Source organism: Ammospiza nelsoni, chromosome 2 (assembly GCF_027579445.1).
Source record: "Ammospiza nelsoni isolate bAmmNel1 chromosome 2, bAmmNel1.pri, whole genome shotgun sequence".
In the NCBI taxonomy this organism is placed as follows: domain Eukaryota; kingdom Metazoa; phylum Chordata; class Aves; order Passeriformes; family Passerellidae; genus Ammospiza; species Ammospiza nelsoni.
In genome coordinates this window covers 116,810,354-116,838,295 of record NC_080634.1, presented here as the reverse complement: position 1 = coordinate 116,838,295, position 27,942 = coordinate 116,810,354, and the positions used below count along the sequence as shown (strand labels likewise).

Below are 27,942 nucleotides of genomic sequence, written 5' to 3'. Positions count from 1 at the left end.
CTGCATCTTTGCTCCTCTTTGCTTTCCCCTTCCCCTGAAATTTCCATCTACAGCTCCAACCTCTTTCCCATAGCTTTGGGATTGTCCCCAGCACGAAGTCGCCAGCTCCCCGTCCCTTCTCCCTTCTCAGCTGTCCCTTCCCCCTCTCCCAAATATTTCTCCAGCCCTGTCTCATTGGTGCACTACTCTCCCTTGCCTTTTTTGGGCTGCCTCCCTGTCAATCTCACGCAATAAGGCCAGGGGCAGGTGCAAACCCCTTGCTCTGGCTCCTCTTACTGCCCAATCCTGGTCCCAAAATACCCCAAGAGCCAATGGAGTGGGAAAAGCCGGGACCCCGAGGAGAGGGAGAGAGGGCAAAGCAGCCGGGCTGCAGGGGGGAGGGAGCATCCATTTAGCGCCCGGCTTAGCCCAGGAGCTCAGGGACATTTTGGATTCCTCCAGGGATCGTGGTGACTCGTGGGTAGCAGGGCTGCTCTGCTGATTCACTCCCACCGCTGCCAGCATGGTGATCAAAGTGTTTGTGGCCACATCTTCGGGCTCTACAGCGGTAGGTGACACCTTTAACATCCTCCTGGGATCAGGGTGGGGAATTAGCCCAAGAAATGCCAGGAAAGAGCCTGCATGTGATGAAAAACCCACTGGAATTCTTAGAATTTTATTATTTTTATTCTGCCCTGACCAGCTGATTCTTGAAGGTTGCTCAAGGTGTAGAGAATTCCTGTCCGTGTGAGCTTTTACAACATTTACATCTAAATTACCTGTCACTTCGTAGATTTACTGATGTTTGGGAAATTATTTGCAATATATATAAACTGAAGAAGGAACCAGTGGGTATTGTGTTTGTGCAAAAGCGACACTGGATTGTTTACAGAAGAAAATTGTTTGTTTTTAAAAGAGACTTTGGGACACTGCTCCTGCAAAGGGGGAACTCTGCCTAAGAAAGAACCTGGAGCTGGATAAAGTTAAAAAAACTTATTTCCCAAGCTCCTTCTTTTCCTGGTTTTTGGGAGGTATTTTGTTTCCTTGGTGTCTTCTTTTTGGTTTTGTTTGTTTGTGTTTATTTGTTTGTGTTTTTCTGGGTTTTTTCTTGTTTGGATTTTTGGGGATGGTTTAACTGTTTATGTTTGTTTGGATTTTCGGGTTTTGTTTGTTTGTTGGTGTTTGGTTGGGTTTTATTACTTGGGTTTTTTTTTTTTTGGTGTGTGTGTGTGTCTGTTGAAATGCTATACTGATGATTTTTAGCATTGAGATCTACTGCTGTAGCTGTCAGCAGAGAGTATCAGCTGAAGGGAAGGGCATGTGAATAGTAGGGAGGTTGGAAGTCCGTGGGAGGTGGGAACCGGGGAAGGACTGTTTCCTTTTATATCCAGTTCCCAGATGAGCTCAGGTTGCAGTTTTCCTTTGGCACTGCCTCCCTCTCCCTCCCAGTGACACGGCTAAACAAACTGGCTGGGGCTTGCACAGAGCTCCAACTACATCTCTATTTCCCTGACACCAGCTGCATTTCTTTAAGAAGATTCCAGAGTGGAAAAGCTCCAAAAAACACCCCCCATTTATGGGACCATCATCTGTAGGAAATGAACCAAGAGTCCTTTACCGAAGTTCATTTCCTTCCTTGCTGAGGAAATTTGCAGCTCTCTCACCAGCCTGTTCCTAAGCCTTACATTCTAAAATTACTATTGATATTTAGCATTCTTTTAATTTTTTTTTTAATTTTTAATAATAAGCTTCAGATACAAGAGGAAAACAAAAGAAGAGAAAGTTGGGAATTTCAGGTTTGGTAGCTCGCAACTTGTAATAAAACATTCATTTTATAAATTGCCATGTGCTTTGCATGAGCACTCTTCTTGCTCCTGTTTGGCCTGTTTTGATCTAGAGATTCCAGAATAAAATTAAGGAATCTTCACAGGGTGATATTCCTCTGTATTTGCCCCTTTCTGGTGTGATGGGTGTGTGTGTGTCTGTAGCAATCTCAGCATGTGCTCAGATCACTGATTCTGAACTGCAATGCCAAGTACACCTGAAGCAGTTTTCCACATTTTCTGATGAACATGGATGGAAGGTATCTTTCAACAAACCTTTAATGAGTTCTGGTATATATAAAATAAAATAAATTCACTCACACAGGGAGTTAGCACAAACCTCAATATATCACCAAAATCCTATTCTATTAAATAGAAATGTTGTATCAAGCATGTACAGCTTTTCCTGAGGGGAATTAATTTAATCCCTAAACAGTTTAAATTGGAAGTTTAAATTGTCCTATTAGTACTGGTGAACTCTTCAAATTTGGTGGCTGTTCCCATGAAATGCATGGTGTTGATTTTGAATTCAGGATAAGATGGGCCAAGCCTCTGGTGTAAATCAGCAGAGGATCACTGGCAAAGAATGAAAAATTCTCCATTTTATGTACTACATGGTCACCCTAGCCATTGCAAGTGGTTTTCATGTTAATAAATACTTTGTGCAAGTGAAAGCAGTGAACCCAGTGACATTCTGGTGCTGTGGATCAGATGCAGGAGTGTTATAATTCACTGTGGCTCTGGGGCAAATCTGCAGTCTGAATTTTTCCCCTTGATGCTTCAAAAATTTATTTTAAATATCTCCAGCTTTATTATCTTTCTGCTCCAGACTTAGCTGATATTGAACTATTCATTAAGGCAGGCAGAAGTGGAGACATTTATTTATAACACTAAAAAGCACTAAATGCTTGGCTTGGAGCAAGCAATAAAAAAAATAAAATAATGTTGCTGCTAGTCACAGGGGTGTTTAAAATTTAGAATCCTGCAAGATTCTGAATTGTGGGAGAAAGAGGATTCATGTCTCACAGAGGACTTCTTAGAGTCTTGCTTTCTGCTGCTTGTGGTTATGACACCTCTAAACTACTTCTATTTCCTGTGCTTTTGGTGACATTTAATGAACTTTCCCCCCTTCAAATCATCATCAAAAACAGCATAACCAGCAGGGAAGGGATGGGATTGTGTCCCTGTGCCCCCTCAGGTGATTTCCCAGCTGCAGAGCTGCCCCAGCCAGGGAGGAGCTGGAGCTGCTGCAGAGCCCAGAGGAGGCTCCAGGATGGGCAGAGGGATGGAGCAGCTCTGCTGGCAGGAAAGGCTGGCACAGCTGGCATTGCTCACCTGCACAGGAGAAGCTTTGGGCTGAGCTCAGGGTGGCCTTGCAGGGCCTGGAGGAGCCCCAGGAAAGCTGGAGAGAGACAATTGCCAGGGCATGCAGGGACAGCACACAGGGAATGGCCTTAAAATGAAGGAATAAAGGGTTAGATTAAATATTAAGGTTAAATTCTTCCTTGTGAGGGTGATAAGCCCTGGCACAGGTTTCCCAGGGAATCTATGGCTGTCCCTGGAACCCTGGAAGTGGAAGGTTGTATGGGGCTTGGAGCAGCCTCAGATAGTGAAAGGTGTCCCTGCCCATGCAGGGGGTTGCAGTGAAATGATCTTTAAGATGAGATGATCCCTTCCAACCCAAACCATTCTGTGATTCTGTCAGCCAGCCTGGCCTTGAACACTTCCAGGGATGCAAATTCCACAACCTCTCTGGCAATTCTTACACTCTAGCTAGATAACATTTATTTAAAACAAAATTTTTTATTATGATTTTAAGGAACTAGTAGCTAGGGGTGGTGCAACTCAAGCTTTGCTGAAAGAAAAACTGGCATTGCTGAAATAATATCCTGCTCATCACCACTTTCCAAGTAATCTATGCCCAAGTAATTTGAATTCTTCCCATGCCACCAGACAACGGAGGGCACAAGCAAGCCCCTGCATCTCATTTATTCTGGGAAAGCCTTTGCATGTCCTTTGTGTTGTTGCACCCTAAATTTCCCTCTGTCAGTGCTGCTTCCTGGAGAGATTTTTTTGGTTGCCCACTTAGTGCCACCCACAACAAAGGTTTGCTTTGTGGTTTCACACTTGGTTGAGTCCCAAGTCTTTTGCTCTGCCTAAACCCCAGTGATGGTGAGCCCTAAGGCACAGCACATACTCTTGTGAAAAATGCATGTATTTTATGATTGGCTTTTCACAAATATTCAAATGAATATTCTATGTGTTGTGTTATAAAGTTATGCTGTATTAATTCTCTTAAGTAGTGTGTTAAATATAGTTTTAGGTTATAAAAAATGTTAAAATAGAAACTGTGCTATGTAGGATACATTTTTTAAAGAAAGAACTGGCAGTGAGGTAGCAGCCACAGGACACCTGAACCTTTCAGAGAAAGAGAATTTATTGCCCCATTATCAGAAGAAATGAACTTCTTCCCGCCTCGAAGGCGCTGTCAGGATTCAGAGGAAGAAGCTGACACTGCCCAGACAGAATCCTGTGTTTGAATGGAATTTATGCACCATGGATGAGGTGTATGAATATGCAACAGGCTGTTGTTTTTAAGGGTTAATCCTCTGTTAACGGGGGTCCTTTTTTGGACTTGTGCTGCCCAGGAAAAGGTACCCGGACTGTCTGTAACTCTTTGTTTCTATTGTCTCATATTGTCCTAATCCAAATTGTCCAAATTATTATTACTCTAATTGTATTACTCTTTTGATAACCATTTTATTACTGTTAAACTTTTAAAATTTTAAATTTGGTAAATTAAATTGGTAAAAAACAAGTGATTGGCGTCTTTCGCACTCTGCTCTGTTTATCTCATTGTCATAGTCAGAAGCTCCTTGCCTTTTCCTTAAGCAGCATAACTCCATGAAACTTCACTGCTTTACCTCAGCATTAACTTTTTCAGGCAATCTTTTGCTTTCAGGCCTGGTGCTGCCTGTGCATTATGAACCTCAGGCTGAAGAGAAATTAAGCCAAGTTTAAAAGTGAGAGCTTTCATGAGCAGGGGAGCACAGGATCTCTGGCTCCATGTCCATTATCTCCTCAGAGGCAGCGTCTGTCTGGAGCAGCAGTTATTCCAGGAGCCCCATCTCCTGCAGTGCCTGCGTCCAGAGGGACAGGCTGACCCTGCCCTTGCAGCTGCCAGCACTCGAGTGGCCTGGCTCTCAGAGCATGTGATGTTATCCTGCTGCTGGCTCCTGCAGATTTTATTAACCATTTACACAAGCATTATCCTGCCACTTTCTCCAGTGAAATGTCCCTTGAGCAATCCTTTCTGCTGCCTGAATGTGTTCTGCAAATAACTCTGCAGCTAAATGGGCAGTAATGAGATTGTTTCTGTTTAAAAAGAGAAAATAAGAATAGAAATAAGCAGCTTTGAACTCTGTCAGCTGAATGGCTTTTGACCACTTTGGATTAGTGTTTTCATTCAAAGTGATGCACTTTCTTTAGCTCACTGCAAACCTCTGTTGTCACAAAAATGTACAGAATTTTATGTTTGTTATTTTTTATTAGCAAGCCTGCGTATAGACAGATGCTTCTTTGTTTGTATAAGGAAAAACATTTTATCTACTCATGAGAATTCATCTTTCCAGGATAATAGGCTATCACTCTACTTCAGCTCTTCTGTTTTATTAGATTATGGAAATACATAATCCCTGATTTACTTCTCATCTCATTGCCTGTCCCTCTGATTTACACTAGCTTGGTGTCACTTTAATTTCAGGTGTTCAGATGTCTGACATCTGGAGGATGTGGTTTCAAATCACAAGATATAAAAATTACCTTGATGCCTCATTCCAGCTGTGTCTGGTGGCAAGTTCTTTAAAAGCTGCATTCCTTTAGTAGGGAAAGTCAGTGAGTGTTACATTTTCAGAGTAAATGGGTGGGTTATAAGCTCAGTGCCTGCACAGAACCAGCATCAGAGGGAATAAAAGGGCCATGAGTGAATTTCAGGTGTCACAGAAGCTGTGTGTAACAAGATTTATTTGTACATAATATGTTCTTCGTGGTCCAACTGGAATGTCGTTCTGTAATTGGGGATTTATTTAAGCACAGGAGCTCAGCTGTGCTGGATTTTCTTGAGCCTTAACTCATATTAATATATTATATCTCAGGGAGCAGGGGCCATAAACTAAAACTCAAGAAGTTCCACCTCCATGTGAGGAAGAACTTTTTACACTGAGGGTGAAAAAGCCCTGGAACAGCTGCCCAGGGAGAACAAGGATTCCCCTTCTCTGGAGACATTCCAAACCCACCTGGACACGTTCTGTGTCACCTGCTCCAGGTGACCCTGCCTTGGAAGATCCCTTCCAATCCCAACTACTGTGTGATTCTGATTCTGTGAAATTTATTTATGCCTAACCTTAAAGAACAGAGACAAGAGAAATGTGGCTCACAGAAAGCTGAATGTCACTTAGGTTGGAGGAAGAAGGAGGCTGTACCATGCTGAGGAAAATTTGTACATTTTCTGACCTTTGCTGGCTTGAGGCAGGATCACCATGGGTATCTGTACAGCACATTCCCAGATCTGAGAACACAGTAGGAGGCTTCCTGCCGAGCCTCATTCCTCAGCTGGAGCTGTCACTGCATCCAGGGAGGAAAGAAGGGAGCTGGGGCGCGGCTGTGTGGTGGGAGGGATGGAGTGGCAGCACTCTGGGTGCTGACAGAAAGTGTTGAATCTCAGCTTCAAAAGGTTTGAGGGCTACTGGAAAAGTGAATCCCACTTCAGGAACTTCCAACTTTCAGGAAGATTTTTTTCCATGGAAAAAGAATTGGAACAGGCTGCCAGGGAGGTTTAGATCCCCATCCCTGGAGGTGCCCAAGGAATAACTGGATGTCACACTCAGAGCTCTGGGCTGGGGACAAGGGGGGGTTTGGCCAAAGATTGCACTCAATGATCTTGGAGCCTTTTCCAACCTAAAACTTCTCTAAACTTGACAAACTTGCCTGAATTCTTATAACACCAGTTGCTTTTAGAAAACCATTTTCATTTTAAAGAAAGAATGTTGTTCTCCCTCTTCCCCACCCAGATAAAAAAGAAGCAGCAAGAAGTCGTGGGCTTTTTAGAGGCCAACAAGATTGACTTCCAGCAAATGGACATTGCAGGAGATGAGGACAACAGGAAATGGATGAGAGAGAATGTCCCAGGTGAAAAAAAGCCTCAGAATGGAATTCCCCTCCCTCCACAGATCTTCAACGAGGAGCGGTACTGTGGGGTAAGAAGCTGTTGGGAAATTTAAATATTCCAGAGAGTGGTTTCTCACAGAAAGGGACTCTTTTCCATTAATAGGAAGTGTCAAACCAACTCCTTAAAACAATTTGAGATTCACTGTGAAAGAACAATTCTCAGGAAACAGTTTTTTAGTACAGAAAAGCAACAAAACAGATTTTTTTATTTTTGAAAGCAAAATATGAATGGAGGGAAAACTGCCTGGAGAAAGTTCTTGAAGTTTCAGTTAATTTTGATGAAGAGTATTGATATTTTGTTTGTTTGGACTTATCAAGGACATCAAGTAGATATCTGAGGTACCCAAAGCTGGGAATAGCAATCTTATTTTTCCGTTATATTATACAAATAAATAGGAATGTTTGTTTACTGGAATAGTTCTAGAATGTGGTTTGAATTAGTGGCATTATATTGCTTATTCAATAAACATCCAAGCCTCCAGAACAGCAACTGTAGCACTCATCAGATGCTTTTATATTTTCATATGTGCTTATAACAGGTTCTTTCTCTTGAGACAGTTTGTTCAAAGCACAGAAAGATAATAATGTTCCAGCATGAATATTAGGACTGTGAATCAAAAGAGATAATCTGAAATCTTTTATTTTCTCCCAGTCTGGGTGGAAATGCCCAGTGTGGAAAGTGCTGAGATCTGCTGGCTGGAATGGACCTGCAAAGTGCTCTGGAATGCAGGGAACACAGTGAGCCTGGTTTGGAGTTACTGCACAAATCCAGTGTGAACTCCTGCAAGGTTGTACTGGGATTTTCATGCCACTGAGTTTTCAGAATTAACTTCAGTGCTCTCAAAGCAAAAGTTCATAATATGAATATTGGAGTGCAGCTGTTTCCTTGTTTTCTCATAGAATTCCTAAAAGAGAAGTTGGTGTGTTGGAGCTCATGTGCATTTCAGCATCCAGTCTGCACCAATAAAAAGTATAATTTGATATATCTAACTCTGGATTGTGTGGCAGCCAGTGCTGCAATAAATATTTCTGATGTTCCTTGGAGAAGTATATGAGGAATTAAAGAATAATTGCCTTATAAAGTGTTGCAACTGGTCAGTCTTGACAGTAAATGATAAATAGACAGTTTTTCCTGCATATCTGAAGCTATTTCAGGAAGCCAAATAATCTACATATTGAAATAAATGCAAGTGAAGAAATACTCCTTTGCAAAAACACCTCCATGGGGAAAGAAGTTGCAGCTACTGATTTAAAAACTGAATCAAATTTACAATTAGTCTAAAAGTCTCCAGAATTCTCATGTGCCCAGCTCTCAAAGCTCAGAGCTAATGATCCCAGTGGGTGCATAACAAAGCCTAATTTATGGCATCATTATTTCCAAATAAATAAGGTAATGAGACTCCTATCAGTGCATGAGCCTTCCCCTTCTCCCCAGGGGAAGGTGCCTCGAGGGAGCTGCACAGGGAGTGTGATGTGGGCTGAGAACATGGCCAGGGGCTGCCAAACTGCTGCAAAATCCTCCCAAGTGACATGTTCTACAATCAAACCCTGGGGATTTGCATTCTGCCAGCAGAGCTATCCAGAAATCCAGAATTGTTTCAGGCTGCTTAATGTTTGTCTGATGCATCTTCCCCTGTGTCCCACTCCTTTGGCCTCAGTCATTTTATTAAAAATATCCCTGAGGATTGCAAGGGTCTGTGTGACTCCAGTGCAGTATCCTGAATTCATGAAAGTCTTTTTAAAATATATTGCTCTCATCAGTTTTTAAGGGCTTCACTCTTGTGGCATCTAAAAACCTTTGGATTTGTATCCTGGCTAAATGCAGGCAGTTCATTCCCATATCCTGCTATGCCCAAATCACCCTTTAGCTTCAACAGCCCAATCCAGTATATTTGTAAATGGGGATTGTATCCTCTATTAATCTTCATTTTGCTGAGCTAAACAAGTCAAGCTCTTTACACCTCTCATTTTTTTTGTAAGATATTTTCCCTTTCTCCTTCCTGCTAATTTTTATTTTCTCTGTTCACAGTCAGTCTTTTTTTTTAGATCAAATCTGTTACATTTCATTTTCCCCCATTCCTCTTTCTGGGTTCACTATTTTCCCACATTTCCCTTCTTATCAATGGTCTTATCAGTTGTTCTTATCAATGTTTGGTTACCATTCACACATGTGCACTGTGTACACACATTACATCATGATGGCCTGGGAGATCTGGCCTTGGGAGATAAAAAGCCAAGATTAAATATTTCCTTTCTTAATCTGAGAAAGAGAGGTTTGGAGAGAGACATGACAGCTTTCAACTATTTTAAGGGCTGTGGCAAAAAGTGAATTATTGGTCTGAGTTCAGTATTGACCCTGCTTTGAGCTGGAGGTTGGTCTAGGCGGTCTCCTGAGGTTTCTTCCCACCTGAATTATCTAGGATTTTATAAAATATGTTTTTGTAAAATGTGTTCTGCTCTGCATCCACTGGAGGTGGGATGAGCTGTAAGGGAAGAAAATAACAGCAAAGAAAGTTCAAGTCAGACATCAGAAAATGCATTATTTTCAGGAGATCACCTCATTACCTCATTTAAAGGAGAGTCAGAACCAGTGGATCAGAGTGAGGCAATGGTTCCTGCCTTGGAGGAATGGTCCTTTGGGACATTGTCCAGTGTCCTCTTCTGCAGTTCAGTGAAATTTTTGGAGTGGTGGAAAGCAAAGGAGGACAGGTGAGGAGTCTTCTGTTTGTGCTAGAATAGAATGACAGGATAAAAAAGCAAAGTCAGTCCCTCTGCACATCTGCTTTCCTGCTGTTACATTTTCTGTATCTTCATTTTCTGGGTGACCATGAAGAGCTGCTCCACTCCACAGCTTGTACTGCAAAGTGGAGGATTCTTACAGAGGGATTTTTATAAAGGTACATTGCCTGGGAGCAGCATTTCCATGAGGTCAGAGAAGCATAAAACTATAAAATAGCTGATAAAATAACTCAGATCTTATTTTTCTCCCAGATCTTTGGTATTGCCACTTGAAGAAATAGATTAGAAATTGATTCATTTTGTGAGCCTGGCTACAGCACCAATTTCAAGTACCCATTCTAATCCAGCAGTGCTGGCAATTATGTCCTCATTTGATCTTTTTCTTAAGCTGCTTCTTTGCTCATGTCTAGACAGACGTCGGCATCTGTGCCACTTGTTAAATATACTGAGCACTCTGTTGCTCTTGTCTTTTCTTTTGCTTGACAAAAACCCTTAGAAAACTAAGAGAGAAAGGAGATGTAAACTTCTGGTTTTCTTTGTAAGCTGAAGTCTCTGTTTTCTTCTGTAAACTGAAATCTGTAGAATAAAGTTCCCTTGTGTGTACTTTAAAAAACATCTCTGAATTATTAGGTAAGGCTTTTATTTGATGTTGGAATGTACATTTGCAGCCCAGAGACCGTGTCCTGAACTGCATCCAGAGCAGTGTGGGCAGAGGTGAGAGGAGGATTTTGTCCCTGTGTCCCCTCAGGTGATTTCCCACCTGCAGAGCTGCCCCAGCGCAGGGAGGAGCTGGAGCTGCTGCAGAGCCCAGAGGAGGCTCCAGGATGGGCAGAGGGATGGAGCAGCTCTGCTGGCAGGAAAGGCTGGCACAGCTGGCATTGCTCACCTGCACAGGAGAAGCTTTGGGCTGAGCTCAGGGTGGCCTTGCAGGGCCTGGAGGAGCCCCAGGAAAGCTGGAGAGAGACAATTGCCAGGGGATGCAGGGACAGCACACAGGGAATGGCTTCACACTGAAGAGAGGAAGATGAGATTAGATATTAGGAAGGAATTCCTTCCTGAGGGTAGTGATGCATTAGAAAAGGTTGTCCAGAGAAATTTTGGCTGCCCGTGGATCCCTGGCAGTGCCCAAGGCCAGGCTGGACATTGGGGCTTGGAGAAACCTGGCACAGTGGAAGGTGTCTCTGCCCAGGCTGGAATGAGATGATCTTTTGGTCCTGTCCCAACTCAGGCCATTTTATGATTCTATCATTTATGTAACTGCTAAAGTGAAATTTATGGAAATACAGGAACCTCTGGAGGTTTGTAGTCCAGCCTGCTACTCAGAGCAGGTTAGCTTTAAAGTTAGCTTATATTGTCTGGGGCTTTGGCCTTCTGAATTGCAAAAGACTCCAAGGATGGTGTTTCCATGCTCTCTCTCTGTGCTCTGACCTGGTGCTGTTCCTAGCACTGGGGGAAGAGAAGAATCTTCTGCTGATGTCCACTTGACAAATTGCACCACTTAGACCATTTATGTCTTTTCATCCAGATAAAATACAATTGCTTACCTGAAGTAAATTGCTCCTGCTTATTTTTCTTACTGCCTGCCATGGGAAGAGTTATCTTTAGTCATTCAGCAAATGGAGATGTGAACAAGTCACCATTAGTAAAGCATGGCTGCAGATACACCATAAAAAACTATTCCATGATCACTGTGGGCTTTCCTTTATCTCTAATTTAATACATGATAGCTTTCTCCTCAATGTAAGGAAATAAGTGACCTTCCATTTACTGTGGGATGTCATTGCACACTCCCTGTTGCCAAGGAGCCCCTGATATCATAGAAGATTATTCCCACTTCTGATAAGGACTTGTCTGGTCATTCATACATTTTACTTGTGTCCTCAGGTCTGCTTATCTACAAGGCTTTGTGTTTCTGGAGGATTTTAGTACACTTGCCATGGGCTACTTTTCCTCAAAAAGTCCTATAAAATATCAAGTCCACTTCATGGCTTTTCCTTGTTGTTGTCTTCTCTTTGTTCCCCAGCTCTTGCCATGTCTTGTCAAGGTTGGCTCAGGCTGCTTTGAGTAGGGAAATTTCCTGTGTTTGTGTGGCCATGTCAAATTCCATCCCTTCAAATTGCAGAAAATCCTCATTTTCTTGTTTGCTGAAAAAAAATCCACGATCCAATCCTTAATCCATGAGCCAGATGCAGACAGTGCCTGGCTTGGATGAGAGGATGGTCTGAGAAATGGGTGCCCTGGAGCAGCAGCAAGATGTGCTCCAGGGCTTCTCCCAGACAGAGCAGTTCCCCCTGGGTGTGACTGTGTGAAAGCCAATCTGTCCCTCAGATAAATCACTGAATTGGGCTGTCATTTGTCCTGTCTGTAAAGCTCTTCCAAACTGCACTGAAATGTCATCAATTCCACTCTTGTTGGCATTAAAGTCACTTCAAAACCATCCACTGCAGCCTTTCCAATAATTTATACTGTGGAAATACTAAAACAGCTCAATAAAACAGCTCAACTCCTACCCTGGCTTTACAAACAAGTCTCAAGGATGATTCAGCACCTTATTATTTACAGGCTTCTATTCCTGGAGGTATTTGGGATTAGAGGAAGGATGATAACATGATCAAGGCAGCAGGGTAGGACTCAGCAGGACATGTTCAGTCTCCTGTCTCAGAGCTGGCTGGGATGCTGGGCCAGTCACTCTAACTGGAGATTCTGCTGGAACTTAAATATTTCTTGATTTTACCTGTGTAAGATGTGAGCTGTGAAGTTCCCAGTGATAGTAGTGATAGCAAAACTTCCTTAATGGATAAGAGTGCTGTGCAGGTGAAAGCAGTAAAGGGCATGCAAGCTGTGGCTGGCAGGATAGGAGGCATCTCTGATCTTCTCAGTTCCATCTCCACTGAAAACAGGCATTTAATGTAATGATTTTATAATTTCATTTCACCAGTGCACAAGACATTTTGGCTGGTACATGGATATCAGAGAGAACAGCACAACCCTTCCCTAAGTTAGTCTGAAAATAACATAATTTTCTAACCAGACTGCCTTTCTCTAAAATGAAGTTTCCTTGTTACCATTTCACTCGAGCTATCATGTTGACTGTTGCCTTTATTCGCCATAAAGAAGTTCCAGGGTATTTTGTGTCCTTACTCACAGCAAGTTTTATTTTAACATTTCAAAGAATAGCTTTGCCTTGGAGTGTACAGCTGAGGCACGTTAAAATGAGACACTTAATTTTATCTGATTCTGCCGTGGATGGGATATAATTAAAGTGTAAGTCTCTGGAGAGATTTGCTCATTTCTTCATTTTGCCACTCTGTGTGAAACTCCCTTTATCTGTGTTTTCTTCCTGGGGCTTGGATAATGCAGACAATTGTACAAATGCATGGTCATTCTCATCTAGGTAGGATTTGCCTGGGCTGGGGATAACAAAACTTCCTTAATTTGCCTCTTCTCCTGTGCTTTTTGTTTGATTTTTGATACCAATTCTCTGTTGTTTGTTTGTTCCTTTCTTAGGATTTTGAATCCTTTTTCTCTGCCAAGGAAGAAAATATCATTTATTCGTTCCTGGGCCTTGCTCCTCCTCCAGGCACAAAGGTATGTACTTCTGCCTTCCATGGGCATCATTTATTTGATTTTAATAAAAGATGAACACTGGCAGTGACTCAGCATGTCGCTTAAGAGGCAGTGGCAAGCAATATGTTAGATGTTGGAGCAGCAAAGTGTTCTTAGGGGGGAAAAAAGTGGCTGCTTCAGTAAATAGTAGAAAATACTTCTTTCTTGCCTTCTTTCACTGCAGGCTCGTTACCATGGCTCCAGCTGATGGGTTTGTTGTTGTTGTTGACACAAAGAGTGTTTTATTATGTTCAGCTTTTAAGTGTTGCAGGCTCCCTCACACAATTTCTAGGTGGTGTTGTTTACAAGAAATCTCTTGCTCCTGATCACATTGGGCAGGGCCAGTCCTGGTCCCCACCACAGGGTTGGGATCAGACCCATCCCATCCTTCACTGGCACCATGGAACTCTCTCCCTCTCTCTGCAGGAGGAAAGGGCTCACCCAGCCCTTCTCCAAGTCCCTTTGGCAGCTCTGCCTGTGGTTCTCCATCACATTTTGACAATGTTCTAATACATTTCTGGCAAAAAACCCCCTCCATTTTCTTTTTTATTTTTTTTCCCCCTAGTGTTGTTTTTTACAGAAACCAATGTGTTTTTTCTTTATTACAATCTTCTTCTAATTAGAAGTTTTATAACTGTTACAGCTCTGCTACCCTGAGCTCATGAAATATTACCATCTTTAACGTGGGTGAGCCAACAAAAGGAATTAATCAAGAGAGTGACGAGCCAGAGCCACAGGAGAGCTCTGCTGCATTGTGGTGACCTGGCTGGGAGGTGCCTTGGAGCAGGAGATCTGCCTTGGTACAACTGCAGCAGCTTTGAGTGAAAAACACCATTGGAGATATTTCTTTATCCTCTTCTGTAAAAGCAGAGAAAAAAAAAAAAAAAGAGCCTTTGCTAAATGCTTTGAGAGCCACAGTTGAAAACGCACTCAGGGGTGTTTTAAATATCCCAGTTGTTATAGATGTCTTTGCCACTGAGTCCCTGCATGATAAGGAGAGTGATTTAAACTTTCTGCTTTAGCTGAGCCATCTCCCACCCAGGGAAATAAAAATGACGTGCCTACCTCACAAGGGTCTTGTGAGAATTCATTTAATTAACATCCACAAAGCCATGAAAGGCTTAAAGGACTGCAGGTATTACATATTATAGGCATTATAAAAGATATGTGGAGAATCAGTGAGATAAAGAAAATTGCATTTTTCCACCTTCCCACTCCACAGATTATCTGCTTCTTCATGCAAGGTCCTGGTAGATTCCATATCTGTGCAGCAAAGTAACAATTTCTCAGAATTCATTCCTTCCCAGCTGTCAGCAGAGGCTATTACTGTTTCTACTTCGTGACAGCCTTGGAAATGTTGAAAATAATATGTTTGGTACATTCTGCTGGGCAGATTTGTTTGTCAGTGCCTTTGGTAGCAGGCAAGTCTTGTTTACAGTGATTAACTGCTGCCTTGGTGGTGGCTTCAGGCCAGAGAGCACAAGTAAGTGAGAGTGTTTGTAAAGTCCCTGTGAAATGTGGAATTCTGACAGTCTCCCTTTCAGAGTCTATTCCTGTTTGTGAGAGACACACACACTTATTGCAGAGGTGTTTCTCAGCATCTTCACTGCAGCAGAGGCTGCCTGCTTTGTCAAGAAAAGAATTCTCCTGCTCTGCTTCTGCTGCTCTTTCTGCTTCCCCCTCATTCTCTGCCAGCTCCACCTCAGATAAGCACAATGCATGGCTCGTGACACTGATTTCCAGCAGCATAAATCTGGAATTATAAATAAGATGTGGAAGAGATGGTGATGGTGACACATATGACAAGGCTTCCTAATAATCCCTTCTTAAAAAAATGTGTGGGTTTGGGGTTTTTGCTTTTCTGGAATGAAGAAGCAAACTATGAAGCATGGAATCACCACAAGGCAGTGAGCATTTTCTTTCTAGAGATTTTTACTGTGCTGAGACATGACAAAGATTAATATGAAGCTGATACCTGTTTGATACTCTTGTCTTAAAACATTCTATTTCTTTTTCCATCCATCTTTTGTCTCATACTGCACCGAGACTGGAGAAGTTCTTTATTGGCCATGGTGCTGTTTCACAGCACAATCCAACAGCATCTTGACCAGGACTGTTTTGAGCTTATTTCCTTCCATCTGAGGAAGCAGATGAACCTTTTGGGGCTCCCTCAACAAATTATAACTTCCCAACAAAATACTTGTAGTTAAATTTATTGCCAATTAATTGCCATTGCTGAGTGCAAAATACACATTCAATTCTGCAGATTCTCTTGATCTGTTGTTTCTATAAATTAGTGTATTCTGTATATTAGAGTGCTTCATCCAGCCCTGCCCCAGCCAGGGAGGAGCTGGAGCTGCTGCAGAGAGCCCAGAGCAGGCTCCAGGATGGGCAGAGGGATGGAGCAGCTCTGCTGGCAGGAAAGGCTGGCACAGCTGGCATTGCTCACCTGCACAGGAGAAGCTTTGGGCTGAGCTCAGGGTGGCCTTGCAGGGCCTGGAGGAGCCCCAGGAAAGCTGGAGAGAGACAATTGCCAGGGGATGCAGGGACAGCACACAGGGAGTGGATTCAAGCAGAAAATTTACAGGTTCAGATCAGATTTTAGGAAAAAAATTTCACCTTGTGAGGGTGGGGAGGGCCTGGCCCAGGGTGCCCAGAGCAGCTGTGGCTGCCCCTGGATCCCTGGAAATGTCCAAAGCCAGGCTGGATGGAGCTCTGAGCACCCTGGGATAGTGAAGGTGTCCCTGCCCATGAAACAAGATGATCTTTAAGGTCCCTTCCAACCCAAATAATTCAGTGATTCTGTGATTTTATCATACTAAGTACATCTATTGCCTTAAAGGGTGCAATGTGCCCATAAAATTCAGTGACTTTACAGGAAACAAATCCATATTTGTGGTGCTTCAGCAAAAGTCTGTTAGCTCCCGTCACACTCTCTCCTGTTCCCTCCTGACCACAATGGTTTTTGTGTTTTCTAAAGCACCATTTAGCAGGGCTGAGCAGAACAGTTTTCTGTGCCTGAGAGAAGCAGCAGATGTAGTGTTTGTGTTAATAAGTAATTTAATCTGTTAATACCAAATACCTCCTCACCTGGAGGAGTACCTGGTCTGGATTAGTTCCAAACATGGTTCAGGGCAGGCTGAGATTTAAGACCCAAAGATCACTCAAATCTGTGACAGATTTCTCAGAGGCCCTGTTTAATCTTGGACTATTGGCCTGAGTAGTGATGTCTCAATAGGATACACGTGTAGATCTAAGCTATAATTAGTGTAGTTTTTATGTTTGGGGTCAGGTGTGTCAGTCTCAAAAGCTGGGTGCATTTTTTTAAAGCTAGCACCACTTTTATGCTTAGTCTGACTCAGTGAACTCAGTGATTCCTGTGATTTCAGGGTCTGTTTTCAAATACTGTACATACTTGAAGCCTTAATCCCACTATTCTTGATCTTAATATCCACAATCTTGATATCCCCAAATCTGTAGATACTCAAGCTTAAGTTAGTGGAAAAAGGCTTCTCCTAAATCTGCTTTGAATTACAAATTTGTGCTGTGTGCAATTTATTTAAAGAGAAAATGACATGTCAGCCAATCTTTAGAAATGGTACTTCATTTTGAATTCGCTGAAAATGAAATTCGGTGTTTCTATGGAGAGCCAGTGTAGCAATGCTGTTCTGAATGTCAGAGTTCTCCATATAATTAACAAGAACTCTGTGTGTGTGTGTGTTCTGGCTGATAACATGCTGCTTCTAGAGTTTATTTCTCTCAGCTACAACTCTTTTTTGTGCCTTATGATCTAAGTATGTGATTCATCTGAGATGGATTCACACAAAAGGGTCATTTTAACCAGGGTGCTCTCTGTGGTTCTTATGTATTTTATGTCCCAGCCAAAAATCCTGAGTGTATGGATTTTAATGAAATGTTAATATTTGTGCTGAAAATAAATATTTAATCTATTTCAAGAGCAGGTTGGATGGGGCTCTGAATAACCAGGTCTGGTGTCCCTGCCCATGGCAAGGAGGTTGGAAAGAGATGATCTTAAAGGTCCCTTTCAACCCACATCATGGTCAGTGATTCTATTAATTTAATTTTCATTAACACTGCCCTTTTCATTTGAGGAACTTCTGCAAAGAAAGTACCTCTAGGTAGTTTCCATTTCCTTAAGAAAATAACGTATTAACACAATGTTGCACAAGAGAATTTCAGTGTATGTTTGTGTTACTACATATTTCAATCTTCAAACATTTTTTGGCTTCTGGGAAAAAAAAAATAAACAACAAACCAAGCCAAACAAATGTCTCTGTAGATCTGTAGATTTTTAATAACAATGCCACCAGCACCAGAGTACAGTGAGCCCACAGTTTTATGTGCACTTGAAATGAGACGATATTGCCAGAAAAAGAAATTCTCTTTTCTCCCTCCTCCTTCCTCTGGCTCCTTCTGCTCCCCTCCAGCTGCTCATCCCTCTCCCCAGCATCTCCCACGTGCTGGCAGCAACCCTTGTGCAGCTGTGGGACAGAGTGTGAAAGTGCTGTGAGCTAGGAAAGTTTTGCTTTTTAAAGCTTTTTCATCTTGATCAGCTCCTGTTCCACTTCCAGAGGAAGGAGAGCTTAGGGACCTTTGTGCCTACTCTCCTTTCACTGCAGGGAACTTGGGTGTAAAACTGACTTTGGATGTAAAACTGACTTTCCACAACTCAGGAGACAATTGCCAAAAGAGCACCAAGCCTTACAGGCAGTCAGGTTTCAGCAAAAACATCAAACTGCTGTGGAATCTGCTTCCTAACACTGCTGAGCTCCTTTCTGTCATTTCTGTCCCCATCCAGCAGAGATGTCATCAGGAGCCCATCTCTTATGTCCCACAGCACATCCTGGACAAAGATCCCTCAGCCAGCAGCTCTGGGGATAAAAGCCAGCCAGCCACGCCCTGTTCTGCAGAACGAGAGCACTGGCTGAGGAAATCATCATGGGGACACTGGAGGAGGATTGTGAAGTTTAAAGGACAGGGGAACATGAATGAGGGCTTCTGTTGAACTGTGGAGACAAATGAAATGATGGAAAAGCAGCAAACCCCAAAGCAAGCAGGGGGCTGAGCTGTAAGAGCTGGGTCACAGGGATGGGGAAGCAGTTTGTGCCCCCTCAGGGATGTGCTGCTCTTCCCAAAGCCTGTGGGACTCAGGATGGCACAGGACAGGAGCTCCCCTGAGTGCCAGAGGAACCCACCCCAGATAACACCCATCAGAGGGGGTCAAATTTCCTTTTAATGAGTAAGGTCCTTTACCTCTCTACTACAGATCACTTCTGAAATCTCCCACTAATGATGATTAGAATTTTTCCTCATAGCCAGTTTGTACTCACTTTGCATCTCCCTCAGCACTCCTCCCTGTCCTATCCCTGTCTGATGTTTACTCTGATCTATTTTGGGAGTGCCACCATATCCCCTCACAGCATCACTTCCAACAGATGAAAGCAATGAACTTTTTTTGTCCCCCTTTCATAAGACAGGCTCTCCACTCCCTCAGATGTTCCCGGAGCTCTCTCTGCACCTGCTCCAGGCTGAGTTTCTCCTTTTTGAGCCTGAGTGACTGGGATGGCACAGAGCAATCTGAGGAGGCTTTGCCTCACCTCATGCATGTGAGGATCACATTTTTTACCTCTTTTATTGTCACATCACCCTCATGGCTCAGTTATCCCATGCTTACTTAAATACATCCATCTTTTTGTTCCTTGATGATCATTAACTGACAAGCTCCCAAAGTGCAATAGAAAAATCACTTTCTAATGTCTGATCCAGAACTGCCTGTCCCCAAATAAGGTGACTTTGCACTTCATGCTCTTGCATTTCATCATATTTCTGCTGTGCCACTCGAGGCCTCCTTTTGTCTGACACAGTGTGGGAGCCACTGTGACCTTTCAGAGCCACCTGGCTGAAAGGACACCAGGATTTTTGTCAAACAAAGAACTTCCCAGGAGGTGCTTGGGTATGGTGCTGGAATAAATGGGCTTGAGTGACTGATGTGGAAAGAGTTTCCTGGTGTTTTTAAGCAAGAAAGTTAAGAGACTAAATGTGAAATCCTTTATTACTTCTGTTTTCCTGGAGCTTTTGGATGATGATTAATTAGAATTCATGCTGGTGGAAAAAGGGGTTTTTTGCCCTGAAACTCAAATGTGTCATCAGCGTGAACTTTGGTTTTTGTTGAACTTTGCAGAGGAAGATTAGAGAACCTGCTATGCTGAGAAGTGCTTGAATTCATGTTTTCCCCACACAGATCCCACCTGGTCAGCATGCCAGCAAGTGTTCTTTTCACAGGATAAATACACCCTAAAAGGAGGTATTTTCATTTGAGAGCTGAAGCAAAAATAGAAAAACACTTTCCCAAAAACAAGAATCTCAAGAATTTTATAGAAATGAGTTGTTGATTATGTGCCCTGAAGCTGACCATGAGTTCCCCTTTGCTGCCAGGAAACTGAAAAGTCTGATGCCACAGAGAAGTCAGAAGCCACAGAGGAGAAGTCAGAAGCCACAGAAGATAAATCTGATTCCAAGGATGAACATTCTGATGCCACAAAGGAAACTGAGGCACACACAGAAGACAAGGCAGAAGAAGGAGCTCCTGAAGAGGCTCAGCCTGGCCAGACACCACCAGAAGGTCAACAGGTAATTTCTCCTTTCTCTTTGTGATCTGAGGGTTTTAGCTGTGCTAAGCACATGGAACATAAACCCACAAGGCCTCCTGGTATGCCTCAGGGTGACTGATTGCAGAATGTCTTTTGGATGTGTTTTCTTTGATATCAGGATGATATCATACCTGGATAAAACTTTCCTCTGATTCTTGAATATCAGCAGCTGCCTTTTGCCACTTGTTACCACAAGCTTTTCATTTTATTTTGATGTTATTGGGAACCAGAGTCTAGTTATGGAGGGTAATTTAGGACTAGACATCTGAGTCCTGCCTGGATAAAAAAACAAATTGCTGCTCTTAATGGCCAGCAAGTGCAGTGCTCATAAATCTGCCTGTAAATGTTTGCTGCAGATCTGACAGTGACTTTTCCAGGCCTTGCAGAATCCCCTGGAGGAAAGAAGAAAGGGAGAAAGGGAGGCCAATGTTTTCCTTGCTGTCTGCTCCTGCTCTGGTACTCCAGATCTCAAAGTGCAGCTCAGGGTGTCCTTTAAGGGTGGCTTTATTTGGGTGCTGACTCTTCCCAGGGAGCCAGGCCTGCTTCTCAGGTTCTTCTGTGTTTGGAGATCAGATGGTCCCTGGGGAATATCCAGCACAAATGCATCATCTCTTACATCAAAGATCAGAATAAATGAAGTTTGGGTGGTTTTTGTTTTCATCTAGCTGCAATATTTCTCCAGAGGAAACATCTCTCTCTAGGCCTTTCCCCACTGCCCTTTTTAATAGTGGCTGATCTGGTCACTGCTGGGCTGGAAAAGCCCCTTTTACACAGCCCTTTACACAGCCTCAGGCACATCTCAGCCACTGGGAAGTCCCACTCATAATTTCAAAACAGTGATGAGGACAGACAGTCCTCAGTGGGAACTAAATTCCTCCTTAAGGAAAATTATATCCAAGCACTTTTCATGTTGCTGTGAATTTCAGCTGGCAGGTGAGTGCCATCAAACTCCTTTTTTTGGCTCATAAGAGGAGCCAAAAATGCTGCCTGGCTTGGGTGCCTTGCCCTTCTGGCTGGCATTCTGCTTTAATGCTTTTCAAATGAGAGCAGAATGTTGGAATTTGTCTGCAAATGTGTCAGGCAGCTGTGGAGGAGAGGCTTTGCACTGACATCATGCAGCACCACTCCTATGCAACCAGCACCTTGCTCCACTTCTCACAGAAAGGATTGGAGTTAAAAGTGGAAAATACAGATTTCTTTGTAGCTTTTCAGGGAGCAGAGAGGCAGAGGAGAGAGCACAGAAAACACTTTTTGCCCTGTTCCACCACCCACCTCTCGTGTCACCCAGGACAAATCACTTCAGTGCTGTGGCATCTGCCTGCCTTGCTATAGTTCATCCCAATTATCACTTCTGTTGGGATGGCATGAATCATTCTGTAGGAATTCTGCTATTCTCACTCACTACAGACAGCACACAGAGGACAGGGTTAGATGAGAAGAGCAGCTCTGAGGCAGCTACAGCGAGATGAATTCCACCTTTTGTCTCTCTATCTCATTTTTTGCTTGTAAAAGAAAGTAAAAATACCATTTCCAAACCTGAGCAGGGTTTGATGAAAGTAAAGATGCTCAAAGACTGCCAGGTTCCATCAGAGTATCTCCCCTGGATGTTAACTCCTAAAGGATAGAGGTATTTTCAACACAAACATTTGAAAGATGGCAGTTCTATGTTCCATGGCTGAATTAATATTCCAGTGGGAATTCAGTGCTGGAATTTTGGCTTATTTAGCACTGCTCCAAACCCCCTCCAAAATGACTCCCATTTGTGGGGTGTAACCAAGCCAGCTTTTCTCCAGTGGCTTTGCAGGAGAAATATCAGCGCTGTGGAAAATTCTGGAAGTCACCTCAGCCTTCACCAGTGAGAAACCAGAACAAACTGGGGCTGGCTCAGCCCTGGAGCTGCAGGGAGGCTCCAGGTTTCAGGAGGCTCCAGAGCTCAGCATCAGGGGATGTTCATGCAGAGGTTGCAGCTCTCTCCAAATCCTGCTGCTGCTCCTGGGAGATGCAGAAATGCAGAAGTTCCAGGGTTTTTTTGCCTGCATGGATGCAGTGCCTCCCATTCCTGCTTTGTCTCCTTTGGTTTTGAGTTTCCTGAAGAGAAGACTGAGCTCCAGCTCACATGGAGCCTGCTGGTCACTCCATGTGCTGGTGATAAATTTTCTGTGGTATCAGTGGCTGATTTTGACTTCAGATTTAAGCTTGGAGGTTCGGGTATTTTTTAAGTGCTGTCCCAGTTAAATCAGTTTTCAGTACAGGCTCCCTTCAGGGCAAAATTATTTTAGAAACATGTTCAAAAATCATGTTATAATGCAAGTCTGTATCCTGTCTCAGCAATTCCCCAGGCCATATTTAAACCCTGGCACTGCAGCTCACTCCCTTAAGTCATTCCATGAGAACTCAAATTAACCCCTCAGCCTTCTGTGTGGCACTGTGACATTTGCTTCTTGTCTTTGGGGTTTTGTGTAGGATCAGCTCTTTCCCCCATAGCCAGCTTAGCATCTAACATTAAATTCTATTCAAAAATTTTTTTCTTTTTTATCTCTCTCATCACTTCTGCTCAATCTACAGTCTAAAACCAGCTTGTATTATTTTTTATTCCCTGTTGAGCCAAGGCATCTGTTGCAGCCTACAACACTTAGCAGAATCACAAGCCAGATTCTGAATTATGATATATAGCATAGATAAGACTCTATAATTCTGATTTACTTGCATTTTGTCAACCAGCTAATTACCAAAAAAACCCATAGAAACTCCACCTGAACAAGGAAACAAAACCCAGCTCCAAATCTTTGCTTGCCAATGAAGCAGTTTTGATTGGAAGTAACTGAGGAAAAGGGAGCTCAATTTAATGATTTTATAGTCCTTTTCTAATATAAAAGTTAAGCTTGAATGTGCTTTGTGAGTTAATTTGGAGGACAGTATCTCCAAATGAATCCAGTGAATTCCACATAATTTTCCTAAATTCAGTGTTTAACTTCTGCTGTGTTTACCCTGTGTCATTTCTGATATTCTTTCTTTAATTTATCTTTTCAATGTTTTCTTTTGTATCTCTTCTGTAGGAAGGAGAGGAAGAGCATGCAGCAACAGGGGTATAGTACACCTGGATATTTTATAATCATCTTTTGTTTGTGTGTATTTAATTCCTTTTCAGTCCTTTTGCTTCACTCAAAAGCTGGGAAATTCTTATTCATGACAGTAAACTCACCACAGTCATATTCTGCTAGAGATAATGATTGGTCCTATTGTGGTGTTACTGACTGGGAACAGAGACGGGCCTTTAATCATTAAAAGCTGTAAATGGAAGGGAAATTGTCTGTCACAGAGCCTTCAATAAAATTTGCCAAGGACTCCCATGACAAGTCCATCTTTGATAATCACTGGCTGACACCATGCTGTGATTGCATTTTCAGTGTGAAAACTCATTCTGACAATTTAGGCAGCTCTGCCCATAAAGGAGATATTTCCCTCGTGAGAATTTCTAACAGCCAGGTGCAAATCCTCAAACACTTCTCTGCTCTGCCCAAACCTCCAGGATCACCCAGTGCCACCCCAGCCCCACCAGCATCACCCCAATCCCTGTCCCCAAGGGCCACATCCAGACTGCTCTGGGACAATTCAGTGACTCCAAACCTCCCTGGGCAGCTCAGCCCAAGGCCTGACCACTCTGCCAGGGAAATTTTCTGTGCCAGTCTCCAACCTGAGCCTGCTCTGGTGCCATCTGAGGCCATTTCTTCTCATTTTTTCCCCTGCTCCTCCTGTCAGGAGCTGTGCAGAGCACTGAGGTCCCCCCTGAGCCCCCTTTTTCTCCAGGCTGAGCCTCCCCAGCTCCCTCAGCTGCTCCTCCCAGGATTTGTTTTCCTTACCCCAAAGCTCCTGGAGCCATCAGCAGAGTGCAGAGAGGCTGCTGAGGGTCACCAAGCCTGGTTAGTGTTACCCTGGCACCACCAACTAAAGCTCCAAGCAAGAGAAAGAATAATTTTTCCCCCTGTAAAAGTTAATTGATTTGAATTTTGGATGGAAGTTGGTAATATTTGAAAGATGTGGCTTGTGTGTGTGTGCTCTCCTGGCCCTGTGTCAGAGTTCTCATGAGATAAAAAAGACACCTTTCCTCAGGGAAAATGCCCAGAGAGGCAATACTCCTTGGCCATAAGAACTTCTCATCCACAGATGTTTGTATTGCATTTCTGGTTTTGCAGAGTGATTCTTTAGTGCAATGTTTTTCCCTGAAAAACAGCTGAAACCAGGAATCTGCTTCCAACAGCTCCATTCCCAAGCAGGTATTTAAGCAGGATTTCACCTCAGCACCTCAGGTGTGACTCCTGCACAGACAGGAGGTGTCTGGGAGGAGAAACAAAGGTCTGTGCTGCTCATGTACGACCTGCAGTCCTGGCTGAAAGCTCATTATTGATTCTTTGATTGGTTATTTGATCATGCCAGGAAGAAATTCACATCACTTCTGCAGTCCAAGCAGTTTGTGAAGGAGTGGCAGCTTGAGATAAATTGATTTATGCACCTGGGAGTGCCTTTGGACAGGAGATGGCTGGAAGAGGAGCAGAGGAGCCCTCAAAGCAATTTCCAGCTCTTTTTCAGAGTAGAGCTTCATTTACTCTAGAAAAAGAATAAGCAGAGATTGTTGTCTGTGTCACACAAATCCCAGCTTTCAGATTTTTAGATCATCCAGGAGTCTAGTCCCGATGGCATGAATCTTTAGTTGTTTACTGCTTCGGCAAAGTGTATATAATTAAAAATACTAAATTTTTTATCATATTTACACGTATTTCATATTCTTATTTTGATTTTGAGCCCCTATTTGCAGCTTAACCATGTGTTCTAATCTAAGAAGAGGGATTTTATATTCCAGCTCTATACATTAATTCTGTTTTTGAATCTCAAATGCATTTACTAGAAAGAGAACAGTTGTAAAAGCAGAGCTTTGCATTTCAAGACTGTTTATTTTTTTTTCTTTCAATTCCTATATGGTAACTACAAATATTTTCTATTTAAAAAAATAGGAAGAAGAAGAAAAGCAAGGAGAGGGAGAAGAAAAGGAAGAGGTGGAGGAGCAGGAAGAGTCTTAGTACAGCTCCCTATGACACAATATTTCTTGAACAGGTTTTCAGGTAAATATTGAGACATCAAGCACAGTTTCTAAATACCCTTAAAGTAACATAAATCAGCAATTTTTTAAATTATTGTTGTGGATGGGCGAAGTTTCCATGCACAAAGTACCCAGCTGATGACTCAAAAGTAGATTTAGCTGTTGTAGCTTGTACTTCACATGGAATAAGATTTCATCCCTCTCCTCTCTTACTCAGCTACTGATTCCACTGCAGCTTTTAGGAGCTCTATGCCTCACATGAATTCCTCTCTCAAATTTAGTTGAAAACTTAAAATATTGGTATGAAAGAGGAACCTGAGGAGAAATATGACTCAGTATAAAATTACTGAAAATAGTCCAAACTTACAACCTCAAAAGAGGAAGCACCTGGCAGGGTTTGTCCTGTATAGATGTGTGAACACACCAGCACTGCTCAAGCTCTGTCAGCATGTGCTTTCTAATTTTAATTTTCAGGTTTTGGGGTTTTCTCCTTCCTCCGTCCCTCCTCCCCTGCACTGAAATAGAGATGGGAAAATCACTTTGTTGCAGAATGAGCTATTTGTCGGGTGCAGGGAAAACTTGAGACGATCAATATGAGATCAGCAAGCTTCGTTTATTGAAGAGAACATCAGACACTTATACAGCAAGTAATAAGCTCATGAATATTCTGTAATTTACACTGTCAATTGGCTACACTACAACATCAGCTCTTCTCTCTTAGAAGTTACATCTCTCTTTTCTCATGTCTCTTTCACTATTTGTTATCATACTACAGCTAAGCCCAAAGACACGCTATCTTGTAGGTACAAGACTTAGAATTAGCTACAGCCTTGTACTTTTCCAATTCCTAGCTACTCTCCCAACATCACTTAGTGGGGAGAAACTCAAACTTAAAAGAGAGTTGGAATTTCCAGCAGATTTTCCATTGGGTGATGGGACTTTGCCTGATCACAGACACAAAATGCTCTTTTAGGATCCATAGACTCATGGAATGGTTTGGGTTGGGAAGGACCCTAAAGATGATCCAGTTCCACCCCCTGCCATGGGAAGGGACACCTTCCACTGTCCCAGGCTGCTCCAAGCCCCATCCAGCCTGTCCTGGGCTGGATTCCCAGCTGACTCACACTCTGAGGTAGCTGCCAAAGGTTTCACCAGACAGGTGCAGGTGGGATTTCCCAGCACCTCAGCAGGGCAGGAAATCCATCACTTCTTTCATGCTGCCTCTCCCAAATCCGGCTTCATCTGCTGCAGGGGGATTAATTCATCACAGCCTTGTCCACAGTTCAGATCTGTGACTTCACAGAAGTGCTGAGTTCTAATTGAATTTTCTTTGTTTTTGTTCAGGAAGCACCAGCTGGAGCCACCCCACCAAAGAAAAGAAAATCCCTTTCTCAAGTAAAGCACTACCACCTTTAGTGCCTGTGTGAACACAAAAACACAAACAGAGCACAGCCACCACTCTGTCCCACCTGTAACCTTTATATATATATTTGGTATTCCAGTTGCTTGTTGAAATGGATCTGCTGTCTGACAGCTGCTATTTCAGTCAATTGTTGTGTGTTGGGATAGTTTTGTCCATGTCACATTTAGATTGTGAGCTCTCCAGGGCAGGAACCACGTCTGTCTCCATGTCCAAACACTGCCAAGCACCTTGCTGCCACTCAGCAGCACTCACACCCCTGTGACTTCAGAGGAAAAGAAATTCAGCACTGAAAACTGCAAAGAGGCTTCCTGTACACAAGCCATGTGAGTCACTTCTCCCTCAGCTGGCTTTTGAAAATGATTGAGATTCCCATTGTGCAGCAGTTGAAATAAATGTGTTTTCTGTCGTATCTGCTCTTTGTCTGCAAAAGCATTGATTTCACTCTGCTGCAGATGTTTTCTCCATCTTTAGGGTTGTGGGCTCTACAAAACCATGGAATCATAGAATCATGGAAGGGTTTGGGTTGGAAGGGCCCTAAAGATCATCCACTTTCCACTATCTGAGGTTGTTCAGAGTTCCATCCAACCTGGCCTTGGACATTTCCAGGGATCCAGGAACATTTGACTTTAGTAGTTGCATAAATGATAGAATCATTAAATGGCCTGAATTGAAATGGGACCATAAAGATCATCTCATTCCAGTCTGGGCAGGGACACCTTCCACTGTGCCAGGCTGCTCCAAGCCCCAACATCCAACCTGGCCTTGGACATTTCCAGGGATCCAAGGGCAGCCAGAACTTCTCTGGACAAACTCTGCCAGGGCCTCAGCACTCTCACAGAGAAAAATTTCCTCCTGATACCTAATCTAACCCTGCCCTCTGTCAGTGTGAAGCCATTCCCTGTGTGCTGTCCCTGCATCCCCTGGCAATTGTCTCTCTCCAGCTTTCCTGGGGCTCCTCCAGGCCCTGCAAGGCCACCCTGAGCTCAGCCCAAAGCTTCTCCTGTGCAGGTGAGCAATGCCAGCTGTGCCAGCCTTTCCTGCCAGCAGAGCTGCTCCATCCCTCTGCCCATCCTGGAACCTCCTCTGGGCTCTCTGCCGCAGCTCCAGCTCCTTCCAAAATCATCAGCCCAAGGGGCAGCAGTGGCCAAGACCCAGGGAAATGCTCTGTCAGCAGGATGGCAGGGCTTTGCAGCCATACAGACCTGGCTGTGTTGAACAGGCTGTGCAGTCTGGTCTCAGGGAAGACCTGGGGATGTGAGAAATACAGACAGAACAGCAGCTGGAGGGGAGGAAATAGCTGCTCCATGAGGAGGCTGAAAAGACTTTTCAATTTGGAGAGGAAGCCAAGGAAGCTACAAAAAAAAAAATCATAAAGATGAA

At 43.2% G+C, this 27,942-nt stretch overlaps 1 protein-coding gene across 1 annotated transcript; it reads left to right on the top strand.

The window, feature by feature from the left end:
* The first annotated feature begins 315 nt into the window (after window positions 1-315).
* Window positions 316-26,971, top strand: SH3BGR (SH3 domain binding glutamate rich protein). Its single transcript, XM_059466336.1, has 7 exons — window positions 316-547; window positions 6,872-7,057; window positions 13,275-13,355; window positions 19,830-20,024; window positions 23,101-23,130; window positions 25,054-25,161; window positions 26,484-26,971. Exons 1-6 carry the CDS (start codon window positions 503-505, stop codon window positions 25,117-25,119), a joined length of 603 nt encoding a protein of 200 aa, XP_059322319.1. The 5' UTR covers window positions 316-502; the 3' UTR covers window positions 25,120-25,161; window positions 26,484-26,971.
* The last annotated feature ends 971 nt before the right edge of the window (window positions 26,972-27,942 follow it).